The sequence below is a fragment of the Hemitrygon akajei genome, chromosome 3, assembly GCF_048418815.1.
Source record: "Hemitrygon akajei chromosome 3, sHemAka1.3, whole genome shotgun sequence".
Taxonomy (NCBI): Eukaryota; Metazoa; Chordata; class Chondrichthyes; order Myliobatiformes; family Dasyatidae; genus Hemitrygon; species Hemitrygon akajei.
This window is the reverse complement of record NC_133126.1, coordinates 206804756-206818645: the sequence shown is the minus strand read 5'-3', so window position 1 is coordinate 206818645 and position 13890 is coordinate 206804756. Positions and strand designations below refer to the sequence as shown.

Genomic DNA, 13890 nt, shown 5'->3' with positions numbered 1-13890 from the left:
GCATGCAATTCTGGTTGTCCCATTAATGGAAGGAAATGGAGGCATTGAGAGGTTAAAGAAGAGATTACCCAGATGTTGCCTGGATTATAGGGTATGAGTTCTAAGGGGAGGTTGGACAAACCTGCGTTGATATCTCTGATGGCAGTTAGTTAGATCGGTATGGTTAGTACAGATGTGCTGAACTGTTGCATGTTCATCTGAATTATAGAAGCTTTACTGAGGGGTAAAAAAGCTGAACAAACATAATACTAAACTGCCTAGCACCTTGAAAATAAAGCAGATAAATTTGTCCATCTGTAATGTGATTTGACTGAAACTGCACCCAGTGTTTCCTGCTGCTATGTGACTTTGCTTGTGGCTGTCCTGACATACTGTAGCAGAAGTTATTACTTAAAGAAAATGATTGCTGTTTCTATTCTTGTAGCACAGATAATTCCCTTACTGAAGAATCTTCAAGTGCTGAATTTAGCAATGAATAAGAATATTGGAGATGCTGTGAGGAATTTGATTGCACGGATTCGCTTTTTACCAAAGTTCAAAGGTCTTGGTGTCAACAACTGTAATTTACTCAAAGAATCTATTGTGGAATTGGGTAAGAATGTGATTTATATTATTCAGTCACAAGCTGCTCTTCTCTGATATTAATGGAAACATTTGTATTTTAGACGTAACACGTTCTTTTCTATATTTAGGAATAGCTAAGTTACTTGTTTGTGATTTTGGGATGTGGTTGTCCTTCAGAGGCCAGTATTCCTGCCCATCCTGCAAGTACACTTAAATCTGGTGGCAAGAGTTGTGCAGTCCTTCTGGTCAAAGTATTTCCACTGTCTTCCATACAAACTGTTTGCTGGTTGGCAGAATCTTGGACTTGTCGGCCAGCACTGATCTATTACTGTTCTTTATGTGATGTGGACACTGAGGGGAAGGGCTACAGTGAGCTGGTGTACAAACAAGTCAAGTTAATTCGCTTTTTATTGTCATTTTGACCATAACTGCTGGTACAGTACACAGTAAAAATGAGATGTTTTTCAGGTCCATGGTGCTACATGAAACAGTAAAAAAACTAGACTGAACTATGTGAAAACAGCACAGAGAAAAACTACACTAGACTACAGACCTACCCAGGACTGCATAAAGTGCACACAACAGTGCAGGCATTACAGTAAATAATAAACAAGACAATAGGCACAGTAGAGGACAGTAAGTTGGTGTTAATCCAGGCTCTAGGTATTGAGGAGTCTGATAGCTTGGGGGAAGAAACTGTTACATAGTCTGGTCTTGAGAGCCCGAATGCTTCAGTGCCTTTTCCCAGATTTTCTGGAGGGAGAAGAGTTTGTATGAGGGGTGCCTGGGGTCCTTCATAATGCTGTTTGCAGATGCAGCGTGTAGTGTAAATGTCCGTAATGGCGGGAAGAGAGACCCCGATGATCTTCTCAGCTGACCTCACTATTCGCTGCAGGGTCTTGCGATCCGAGATGGTGCAATTTCCGAACCAGGCAGTGATGTAGCTGCTCAGGATGCTCTCAATGCAACCCCCGTAGAATATGATGAGGATGGGGGGTGGGAGATGGACTTTCCTCAGCCTTCGCATAAAGTAGAGACGCTGCTGGGCTTTCTTTGCTATGGAACTGATGTTGAGGGACCAGGTGAGATTCTCCGCCAGGTGAATACCAAGAAATTTAGTGCTCTTAATGATCTCTACCGAGGAGCTGTCAATTTTCAGCGGGGAGTGGTCGCTCCGTGCCCTCCTGAAGTCAACAACCATCTCTTTTGTTCACATTCAGAGAAAGGTTGTTGGCTGTGCACCAGTCTGTTAGCCACTGCACCTCCTCTCTGTAAGCTGACTCATCGCTCTTGCTAATGAGAGCCACCACGGTCGTGTCATCAGCGAACTTGATGATGTGGTTCGAGCTGTGTGTTGCAGCACAGTCGTGGATCAGCAGAGTGAACAGCAGTGGACTGAGCACACAGTCCTGAGGGGGCCCCGTGCTCAGTGTGATGGTGTTGGAGATGCTGCTTCCAATCCGGACTGACTGAGGTCTCCCAGTCAGGAAGTCTAGTATCCAGTTGCAGAGGGAGGTGTTCAGGCCCAGTAGGCTCAGTTTTCCAATCAGTTTCTGAGGGATGATTTGTGTTGAATGCTGAACTGAAGTCTATGAACAGCATTCGAATGTACGTGTCTTTTTTGTCCAGGTGGGTTAGGGCCAGGTGGGGGGTGATGGCAATGGCATCGTCTGTTGAATGGTTGAGACGGTACGCGAACTTCAGGGGGTCCAGTGAGGGACTGTGACCTTACTCAGTGATGGTACCAACTGGAAAATCATAAGTTCTGTTGAGTGTTTGAGACCTTTAATGAAATTGACGTACCATAGAACCATAGAACATTACAACACAGAAACAGGCCTTTTGGTCCTTCTTGGCTGTGCTGAACCATTTTTCTGCCTAGTCCCACTGACCTGCACCTGGCCTATATCCCTCCATACACCTCTCATCCATGTACCTGTCCAAGTTTTTCTTAAATGTTAAAAGTGAGCCCGCATTTACAACTTCATCTGGCAGCTCATTCCACACTCCCACCACTCTCTGTGTGAAGAAGCCCCCCCTAATGTTCCCTTTAAACTTTTCTCCCTTCACCCTTAAACCATGTCCTCTGTTTTTTGTTCTCCCCTAGCCTCAGTGGAAAAAACCCACGTGCATTCACTCTACCTATACCCATCACAATTTTATATCCCTCTATCAAGTCTCCCCTCATTCTTCTATGCCAGGGGTTCCCAACCTGGGGTGCCCGCACTCCCAGGGGGTGCAAGATGGAAATTCAGGCAGTGCGACAAAGAGTGGCTTGTGTCCTTGAGTGACGAGTCACGAGTCATTACTCAGCCAGCTGCCAGTGTGCCTTGAGAAGTGGTAGTAATGTTTGTCCCAAGCACACTCCAGTCTCCCGCTGCCTGAGTCGAGAGAGACGTAAACTCACTCCAGTCTCCCGCTGCCCGAGTCAGCGTTGAGGATTCTCATCAGTGTTACCTGGGAAGTTACACCTTAGAGTTGAGGAGTCTCCTGAGTGTTACCTGGGAGTTGCACCTCAGTTGAGGAGTCTCATCAATGTTAGCTAGAAGGTTACATCTCAGAGTTAAAAACCATCTCATAATACCAAAATCTTTATACATCCCAAATCAACCATCGAATAATGACCACGTTAAAACCAAACCTGCAGACAGTAGGTAAATAATTTAATTATAAAATTTTAAAAAGCCGCATTTTGATAAAAAGCAGCTGAAGTCATTCATTCATATTTGTCTCAATGCATTAAAGAAGTTTTTGAATTTCAAAGGTTTTTTCTCTTAAAAGGTTTTTTTCTTGAATCGTTGATAATTTTGAATTGTGTTAGTTGAGGTATCATGTTTAGCACCGAGGACTTTGAATCGTGTGATGGGAGTTCATATCTCTGGTAATCATTGGAAATCGGTGTGTAAATTCAGTAAAGAGTAGTCTAATAAGTCGTGTCGTGTCCCCGTAGCATTTTCACCTGACGATTTATCTTGGCGTAACCGCAGATAATATCGTAATATAATATTTGAAAGCGTATTTCTCGCGATACTTTGCTATAGACGTGTCTGGTTGAGTAAAGCGGTCATCCCTGACTTAGTCAGATAGTTTTTCTCATATTAGCTCATATTTTTCTCTTTACCCTTAACCCTTCATTAACCCTTCATCATGTCAAAAAGAAGGAAATGGAATGATGACTATATGTGCTTTGTTTTCACTTGCACAACAGGAAATGATGGCTTGCAAAAACCCCAGTGCATTCTTTGTAGCATTGTGTTTTCCAACTCAAATCTGAAGCCATCCAAGCTTCAAGAGCACTTCAAGAACAAGCATTGTGGAGCTGATGTTGAGTCATTGAAAATCAAAAGAGCTTGTTTTGATTCACAAGGAACTCTTCCAAAATTAGGTTTCATTTCTGTTGAAAAACCACTACTTCTTGCTTCATACCAAGTGGCATATAATCCAAATCCAAGAAGCCCCATACAATTGCGGAAGATCTCATCAAGCCATGTGCGCTGGAAATGGCTGGGCAAAGAAGCAAGAAAAAAATTTGAACAGGTGTCCCTATCAAATAATGTCATTCACAACCGAATCAGTGATTTGAGTGAAGATATTTTGGACCAAGTCATCTCAGATGTCAGAGCTAGTCCTCTTAAAATCTCTATTCAGTTGGATGAGTCAACTAATGTCTCCAGTTGTAGTCAACTCATCACATTAGTGAGGTATGTCAATGATGGTGCTGTGAAGGAAGATTTCCTGCCTTGTAAAGATCTGAAAACAAACACAACTGCAAAGGATGTGATGCAGCTGGTGAAAGACTTCTTTGCCAAACATGATTTAGATATCAAAGTCATTGGTTCTGTGTGGACTGATGGGGCACCTGCAATGCTTGGAAATAAATCTGGCTTTTCTGCATTGATGAAAAAGGAGATTCCAGACTTGCAAGTTACCCATTGTTTTCTTCATCAGCATGCTTTGGCATCAAAAACATTGCCTCCAAATTTGAAGAAAGTCCTTGATAATTGTGTGAAGATCATCAACTGGATCGGGGGCGTGCTTTGAACCATCGCATTTTCAAATCATTTTGTGAGGATCTGGGAAGTGAGCATTCAGTTTTGCTTTTCCACACAGAAGTCTGTTGATTGTCACGAGGACAAGCTTTAACCCGCTTCTTTGAACTGCGGGAAGAAATCAAAGCTTTTCTGGAGGAGCGTGAATGTGATCTGGTTGGGGCAATGGAATCACAAGAATTCGCCCAAATGTTGGCTTACTTAGCTGACATTTTCACTCATGTGAATGACCTAAGTGTTTCTCTTCAAGGAAAAGGGATAAACATATTGAAGGCTTGTGAAAAGTTGAATGCCTTCAAAGAAAAGTTACATTTTTGGTGTTGAAGGATCGAAAGAGGCAGTCTCTCAAATTTTCCTTCACTAGAAGAGATGGTTGATGATGCTGGATCCATAACTCCTACTGTGCGTGAAGAAATTGTGGCTCATTTGGAAATACTGTCAGAATCGTTTGATGGATATTTTGCTGCTAGAGACCTGAAGATTTCAGAAGAATGGATCATGAATCCATATTCCTACAATTTGGAGAAGATGTCAGATGATGAAAAGCTGAAGGAAGATCTTATTCATTCGCGGACAAATCGAGCTCTTGAAATGCAATTTGAAAGCAAGACTTTGGAGGAGTTTTGATGTGCAGCACTGAATATGTTCCCAAGACTTGGTGGAAAAGCACTCCGTGTCCTCATTCCATTTGCAACAACATACTTGTGTGAATCTGGATTCAGTCCTCTATTGTCAATCAAGACAAAATCTAGGAATCGCCTGAATCCACAGGCAGACCTGTGGATCGCAGTCAGCAAGAAAGTTCCACGTTTTGACAAAATCATAAATGAGAAGCAGGAGCAAAGAAGTCATTGAATTTTATGTTCGCAATTGGGGTTGATTTTACTGTTTACAATTATTTCTGAATAAATTAGAATCTGATTGCTCAATTTATATTTGCATTTTATGCACTGAGTTAAAAGCTTATTTTTTTAAGTTCAATTTGTTCACCTGCAGTATTGTATGTGGTTCAATTTGTGGTTCAAAAATTAGAAATTAGTCTTCATCTTCAAATATGATATTACTTTTGTAGGGGGTGTGAACATTAATCAAACATTTCCTAGGGGTGTGGGGCATAGAAAAGGTTGGGAACCACTGTTGTACGCTCTAGGGACTAAAATCCTAACCTATTCAACCTTTCTCTGTAACTCAGTTTCTCAAGTCCCGGCAACATCCTTGTAAACCTTCTCTGTACTCTCTCAACCTTATTAATATCCTTCCTTTCGGCCTTATCATGCCTTATACAACCTCACCATAACATTCCAACTTTATGCTTAATACTTTGATTTATAAAGGCCAATGTGCCAAAAGCTCTCTTAACTACCCTATCTACTTGTGATGCCACTTTTAGGGAATTTTGTATCTGTATTCCTAGACGTGTTAAGATGTTTGAAATCTTTCCAAATATTTGAATAATTTTAAAGGTCTCTGATAGATCTTTCAATGATTAAAAAGACTTTGACAGCTGCAAGCTGTGAGGTTCTACAGGTTATAAGACAGGGATAGATTGATTGATTGGACATCAATCTATGAAGTTTGATGTGGAGAAGTTTGAGGTCATGCATTTTGGTAAGAAGAATCAAAAGACACATTACTATCTAGATGCAAATAAGTGAAGTTCAGAGGGATTTCATTCTTCTATTGCATTAACCACAAAACATTAGCCCGCAGGTCTGATGAGTAGGTAAGAAGGAGTATCAAGGAGTTACACAGCATGGAGACCAACTTGTCCATCCTGGCCAATTTGCCTCCCTGAATTAGTCCCATTTTTGTGTGTGTGTGTGTGTGTGTGTGTGTGTGTGTGTGTGTGTGTGTGTGTGTGTGTGTGTGTGTGTGTGTGTGTGTGTGTGTGTGTGTGTGTGTGTGTGTGTGTGTGTGTGTGTGTGTGTGTGTGTGTGTGTGTGTGTGTGTGTGTGTGTGTGTGTGTGTAGAACAGGATTCCCTATGATTGTACGAGTGTTGTTGAAGCCACACCTGGAACACAGTGCTTAGTTTTGGTCCCCTTACCAGAAATAAGGATTAATAACACTGGAGGAGATTTACCAGATTGATTCATGGGATGAGTACGTTATCTTAAAAAGGGAAGCTGGATGATTTGTGTTTGGATACAGTACTGAGATGAGCAGCAACACCCACAAAATGCTGGTGGAACGCAGCAGGCCAGGCAGCATCTGGGCTGAGACCCTTCGTCAGGACTTCTTCCTATAGATGCTGCCTGGCCTGCTGCATTCCACCAGCATTTTGTGTGTGTTGCTTGAATTTCCAGCATCTGCAGATTTCCTCGTGTTTGAGATGAGGAGGATGGGGGTGATCTTATTCAATCAAACAGTATATAAGCACATTGATAGAAAATATTTTGAGGGATCTGGGCTAAATGTGAGCAAGTGGGACTAGCTTAAATATGCATCTTGGTTGTTGTGAACCAGTTAGGCCAAAGAGCCATTTTCCAAGCTACTTTGTGCTATGACTTTGTGTGAGGTCCTAACAGTGTTTGGCAGGTAGACATTGAGATGCTTCCACTACCGGGACAGTCACAAACAAGGAAACGTGAATGTATGGGTTGGTTGTTTAAATCTGAGATGTGTAGAAAGTGGATCGTGAGTCTTTGAAATTCTTGGCACTGAGAGTTGTGGAGGCTAGATAATGATGGTGCTGCGTACGGCAGCCGTCTTGTGATCTCCGTTCCAACTTTACAGTGTACTGTTAATTTCTGAAATTTCCTTCGCATTTCTTGTTCAAGTAGCTGACAGTCACATCAGATATGATAGACTGACTTTTTTGAACAATGGAAAGATGGCATTTACCTGCTAAGTGCTGCCTTTCTACACTGGGAACCCCTGCTTATGCGATCCATGGAAGGTTCATTTATTACACCACCGCTACCTCGGAAGTGGCGCCAGAAGCAAAGGAGAAGGGCCAGTGCCTGGTGAGGTTGAGAAGGTGTGCTAATTGGCCGCCACTCCCCAGCATACTCCTGGCTAACATTCAGGACTCAAATACTTGCACTAACGGCACTTTGTGCATTTCTGTGATATTCTGGTGCTGCTGCAACTTATTTTCTGCTACTTATCTATTTAATACTGTTTTTCTATTACTGTCTTGTTTTTATTTACCGCTTTGTTTGATTGCCTGAGAGGAAGCCAAACAGAGTTTGATTGTACCTATGTATAATGACAATAAAGATCATTCAATTCAATTCAATTCAATCTCCTATCAGTGAGAAACAAAGGAATGTAACATCTTGTGCTTCGTGGAAACCTGGCTGATGGAGGAGATACCAGATTATGCCATTGAGTCCTCTGGGTTCTCCTGTTCTAGATGGACAAGTCTAAAACCTCTCTGGAAACAGTATAGGAGATAGGGTATGCTTCATGGTCAATAATGCTTGGTGTGACCCCCCCAGAACGTGCGTGCCCTCAAATCATTTTGTTCCCCGGATCTGGAGTACCTTGTGCTGCTGTGTAGATCTTTCTGGTTGCCTTGGGAGTTCACGGCTGTTATCATCACAGCTGTGTATATTCCACCACAGGCTGATACTGACCTGGCTCTCGAGGAACCGGACGAAACTATCAACACACTGGAGATTGCTCACCCAGAGGCTGCCTTCATCATCGCCGGTGACTTTAATAGAATGTCACTGTCTAAATCTCTCTGAATTTTTGTCAACACATCCAGGTGAGCACACAGGGGGATAGCAAACTCGACCACTGCTACTCTCCCTTCTGCAACGGTTACAAAACACTCCTCCATCCGCCATTTGGGAAGTCTGATCACTCCTTCATCTTGCGCTGCCTGTGTACTGGCAGAAGCTGAAACAAGAGGCGGCCATAGTTAAAACTGTCCACTGTTTGTCCGTCCAGTTGGTTTCTATGCTACAGGACTGTTTTGATTACATCAATTGGAATGTCTTTCATGATAAAAATGTCTCTGAGTTCATGGAAAGGGTCATGAGCTTTATCCGGAAGTGCATTGAGGATGTTATCCCCCAGAAATTGGTCAGCGTCTGCCCAAACCAGAAACCCTAGATCAGCAGTTCAGTGCGAGCAGCACGACACAGAGCTGACGTTGCCGGTAATCAGCAGGAGCTTAAGAAATGCAGCTACGATCTATGCAAAGTCATCAAGGCAGCAGTACAGGGACAGGATCCAGACACAACTCTCCACCAGCAACACACGCCGCCTAGGGTAAGGTCTGCACACCATCATAGACTTCAAAACTAAGTGCAGTGGTGCTGCCAACATCGCTGCCTCTCTCCCAGATGAGCTAAATCATTTTTACGCTTGGTTCGATGTCTTCAACACTGAGCCCCCGAGGAAAGCTGCCGAAGCAACCTGCACCTTAGTCATCTCTGAGGCTGAAGTACTCAGGTGTTCCCAATGAGTGGACAGTCACAAAGCTGTGGGACCAGACATCATCCTGGGGTAGGTACTTAGGATGTGCCCGGCACAACTGGCAAGTGGTTTACAGACATATTTAATCTCTCACTCTCCCACTGGAGAGTGCCCTCCTGCTTCAATACATCCACCATTGTCCCTGTATCTAAAAAGACCAAGGTAACATGTCTGAACAACTGACATCCTGTCACACTCACCTCAATAATAAGCAAATGCTTTAAGTGGCTGCTCAAGGACTATATTTGCAGCATGCTACCACCCACACTAGTTTCCCTACAATTTGCCTACTGACACAATTGATCAACAGATGACACAATAGCCACTGCTCTACATACCGTCCACACATCTGGAGAAGAAGGATGCTTATATGAGAATGCTGTTCTTGTACTGCGGTTCAGCATTCAACACCATAATTCCCTCCAGGCTTGACAAGAAGCTCAGAGACCCTGGCCTTCACCCTGCCTTGTGCAGCTGGATCCTGGACTTCCTTGTCAAATGGCTGGCAGGTGGTAAGAGTGGGCTCCCTCAGTTCTGCCCCTCTGACCCTCAACACAGGTGCCCCTCGGGGCTGTGTCCTAAACCCCCTCCTTTACTCTCTGTATACCATGACTGAGTCGCCACCCTCAGGTCCAATCTGCTAACTAAATTTGCTGACGATACTACATTGATTGGCCTAATCTCGAATAATAACAAGGCTGCCTACGAAGAGGAAGTCATCATCCTGACACATTGGTGTCAAGAAAACAACCTCTCCCTCAATGTTGCAAAAACAAAGAAGCTGGATTACAGGAGGAATGGACAGGCTAACCCCATTTGACATCAATGGTTTGAGAGGCTGAACAGCTTTAAGTTCCTCGGCATACACAACACTGAGGATCTTACATGGTCTGTACATATTGGCTGTGTGGTGAAAAAAACAAAACAGCGCCTCTTTCACCTCAGACAGTTAAAGAATTGTGGTGAGGGTCCCCAAGTCCTAAGAAATTTCTACAGGGGCACAATTGAGTGCATCCTGACTGGCTGCATTACTGCCTGGTATGGGAACTGTACCTCTCTTAATAGCAGGACTCTGCAGAGAGTGGTGTGGTCAGCCCAGCATATCTGCAGATGTGAACTTCCCACTATCCAGGACATTTACAGAGACAGGGTGTGTAAAAAGGGCCTGAAGGATCATTAGGGACCTGAGTCATCCCAACCACAAACTGTTCCAGCTGCTACCATCTGGGAAACAATATTGCAGCATAAAAGCCAGGACCAACAGGTTCAGGGACAGTTTCTTCCACCAGGCCATCGGACTGATTAATTCACACTGATACAATTGTTTTTCTGTGTTATATTGACTGTCCTGTTGTACATATTATTTATTACAAATTACTATAAATTGCACATTGCACATTTAGATGGAGATGTAACTTAAAGATTTTTATTCCTCATGTATGTGAAGGATGTTAGTAATACAGTTGCAAGAAAAAGTTTGTGAACCCTTTGCAATTACCTGGTTTTGTGTATTAAATACTCATAAAATTGGTTCTGATCTTCATCCAAGTCACAATAGTAGACAAACACAATCTGCCTAAGCCAACAACACGCAATCAATTGTACTTCTTCTCATCAATATGGAGTACACCATTTAAACAATCACAGTCTAGGTTCAAAAAATGTATGTGAACCTCGAGGGTAACGCTGTCTACAAAAGCTATTTGGAGTCAGGTGTTCCAATCAATGAGACGGAGGTTGGGTTGTAGAGGTGCCCTGCCCTATCTATAAAAAAAAAGACACACTAAGTCTGCTACCTGAGAAGGAAAGGCTGTTACAGTGTTTGGAGAATGCTACCCAGGTTTTCTATGTTTAGGATATAGACATTTTTTCAGTGTTATAGTTTTTATATTCTGTGTTTTTCACCTGATCTTTCTTGTTTTTTTGTGTGCAGGAGTGGGGATGTGGGGGTTAATGTGCCTGTTCCATTTTTTGTTTGTTTTTTTTGTGTGGAGAGGAGGGATTTTGGGGTGGATGATCATACTGCTGTTTTTCTCTTTCTTGGTTGCATGGCTATCTGGAGAAGAAGAATTTCAAAGTTGTGTACTTTGATAATAAATTAACCTTTGAAGAACCCAAGGGTAACAGCAAAAGACCTGCAGGAATGTCTAGAATTTGCTGAAGTCTCTGTTCATGTTTCCACTATAAGAAAAACACTGACCAAGAATGGCATTCATGGAAGGACACCAAGGAGGACACCACTGCTCTCCAAAAAAAATTGTTGCACATCTCAAGTTTGTAAAAAACTACCTGGATGTTCCACAATGTTTCTGGGACAATTTTCTGTGGACAGATGAGACAAATGTTGAACTTTTTGGCAGAAATGTACAGGGCTAAGTTTGGAGGAAAATGGGCACTGCACACCAGCATCAAAACCTCATCCCATCTGTGAAGTATGGTGGAAGGAGAATTATGGATTGGGGCTGCTTTGCTTTCTCAGGGCCTGGACAGCTTGCAATCATAGAAGGAACAATGAATTCAAAATTGCATCATGACATTTTACAGGAGAATGACAGGGTAGCAGTCGTCACCTCGAGTTTAATAGAAGTTGGATGATGCAACAAGACAATGATCCAAAACACAAGAGTAAATCAAAACAGAAAGATTTAAAAAGAAGAAAATTTATATTCTGGAATAGCCAAGACAGACTCTTGGCTCCAGGGTGACCAAGGATGGGAGCTCAACATCCAGGGATATTCAATATTCAGGAGGGATAGACAGAAAAGAAAAGGAGGTGGGGTAACATTGCTGGTTAGAGAGGAGAATAACGCAATAGAAAGGAAGGACATTAGCCTGGAGGTTGGGGATGGCATTAAACAGGAAATTAGAAATGCGTGCAATAAAGGAACAGTAGTTATAATGGGTGACTTCAATCTACATATAGATTGGGTGAACCAAATTGGTAAGGGTGCTGAGGAAGAGGATTTCTTGGAATGTATGCGGGATGGTTTTCTGAACCAACATGTCGAAGAACCAACTAGAGAGCAGGCCATTCTAGATTGGGTATTGAGCAATGAGGAAGGGTTAGTTAGCAATCTTGTCGTGCGAAGCCCCTTGGGTAAGAGTGACCATTATATGGTGGAATTCTTCATTAAGATGGAGAGTGACATAGTTAATTCAGAAACAAAGGTTCTGAACTTAAAGAAGGGTAACTTTGAAGGTATGAGACGTGAATTAGCTAAGATAGACTGGCAAATGATACTTAAAGGGTTGACAGTGGATATGCAATGGCAAGCATTTAAAGATCGCATGGATGAACTACAACAATTGTTCATCCCAGTTTGGCAAAAGAATAAACCAGGGAAGGTAGTGCACCCGTGGCTGACAAGGGAAATTAGGGATAGTATCAAGTCCAAAGAAGAAACATATAAATTAGCCAGAAAAAGCGGCACACCTGAGGACTGGGAGAAATTCAGAGTCCAGCAGAGGAGGACAAAGGGCTTAATTAGGAAAGGGAAAAAAAGATTATGAGAGAAAGCTGGCAGGGAACATAAAAACTGACTGTAAAAGCTTTTATAGATATGTGAAAAGAAAAAGATTGGTCAAGCCAAATTAGGTCCCAGTCAGAGCAAACACGAGGAAATCTGCAAATGCTGGAAATTCAAACAACACACACAAAATGCTGTTGGAACACAGCAGGCCAGGCAGCATCTATAAGGAGAAGCACTGTCGACGTTTCGGGCCGTTAGTCCTGATGAAAGGTCTCAGCCCGAAATGTTGACAGTGCTTCTTCTTATAGATGCTGCCTGGCCTGCTGTGTTCCACCAGCATTTTGTGTGTGTGTGGTCCCTTACAGTCAGAAACAGGTGAATTGATCATAGGGAACAAGGACATGGCAGACCAATTGAATAACTACTTTGATTCTGTCTTCACTAATGAGGACATAAATAATCTTCCGGAAATAGGGGACCGAGGGTCTACTGAGATGGAGGAATTGAGGGAAATACATGTTAGTAGGGAAGTGGTGTTAGGTAAATTGAAGGGATTAAAGGCAGCTAAATCCCCAGGGCCAGATGGTCTGCATCCCAGAGTGCTTAAGGAAGTAGCCCAAGAAATAGTGGATGCATTAGTGATAATTTTTCAAAACTCCTTAGATTCTGGATTAGTTCCTGAGGATTGAAAGGAGGCTAATGTAACCCCACTTTTTAAAAAAGGAGGGAGAGAAAAACAGGGGAATTATAGACCGGTTAGTCTGACAATGGTGGTGGGGAAAATGCTAGAGTCGGTTATCAAAGATGTGATAACAGCACATTTGTAAAGAGGTGAAATCATCGGACAAAGTCAGCATGGATTTGTGAAAGGAAAATCATGTCTGACGAATCTTATAGAATTTTTTGAAGATGTAACTAGTAGAGTGGATAGGGGAGAACCAGTGGATGTGGTATATTTAGATTTTCAAAAGGCTTTTGACAAGGTCCCACACAGGAGATAAGTGTGCAAACTTAAAGCACACAGAATTGGGGGTATGGTATTGATGTGGATAGAGAATTGGTTGGCAGACAGGAAGCAAAGAGTGGGAGTAAACGGGACCTTTTCAGAATGGCAGGCAGTGACTAGTGGGGTACCGCAAGGCTCAGTGCTGGGACCCCAGTTGTTTACAATATATATTAATGATTTAGACGAGGGAATTAAATGCAGCATCTCCAAGTTTGCGGATGACACGAAGCTGGGTGGCGGTGTTAGCTGTGAGGAGGATGCTAAGCGGATGCAGGGTGACTTGGATAGGTTAGGTGAGTGGGCAAATTCATGGCAGATGCAATTTAATGTGGATAAATGTGAGGTTATCCACTTTGGTTGCAAGAACAGGA

The 13890-nt window shown here is 42.8% G+C and overlaps 1 protein-coding gene across 8 annotated transcripts in view; it reads left to right on the top strand.

The window, feature by feature from the left end:
- lrrc31 (leucine rich repeat containing 31) overlaps positions 1–13890 on the top strand; it is a 300889-nt gene that overhangs the window by 261980 nt on the left and 25019 nt on the right. For all 8 annotated transcript variants that reach the window (XR_012098467.1, XM_073041760.1, XM_073041761.1 and 5 more), the window contains one exon: positions 425–592. Coding sequence is in view for 7 of the 8 variants with exons in the window: in XM_073041760.1 (XP_072897861.1) it covers positions 425–592 (168 nt within the window). In the remaining variant the exon portion in view is untranslated. The remainder of the gene's footprint in view (positions 1–424; positions 593–13890) is intronic.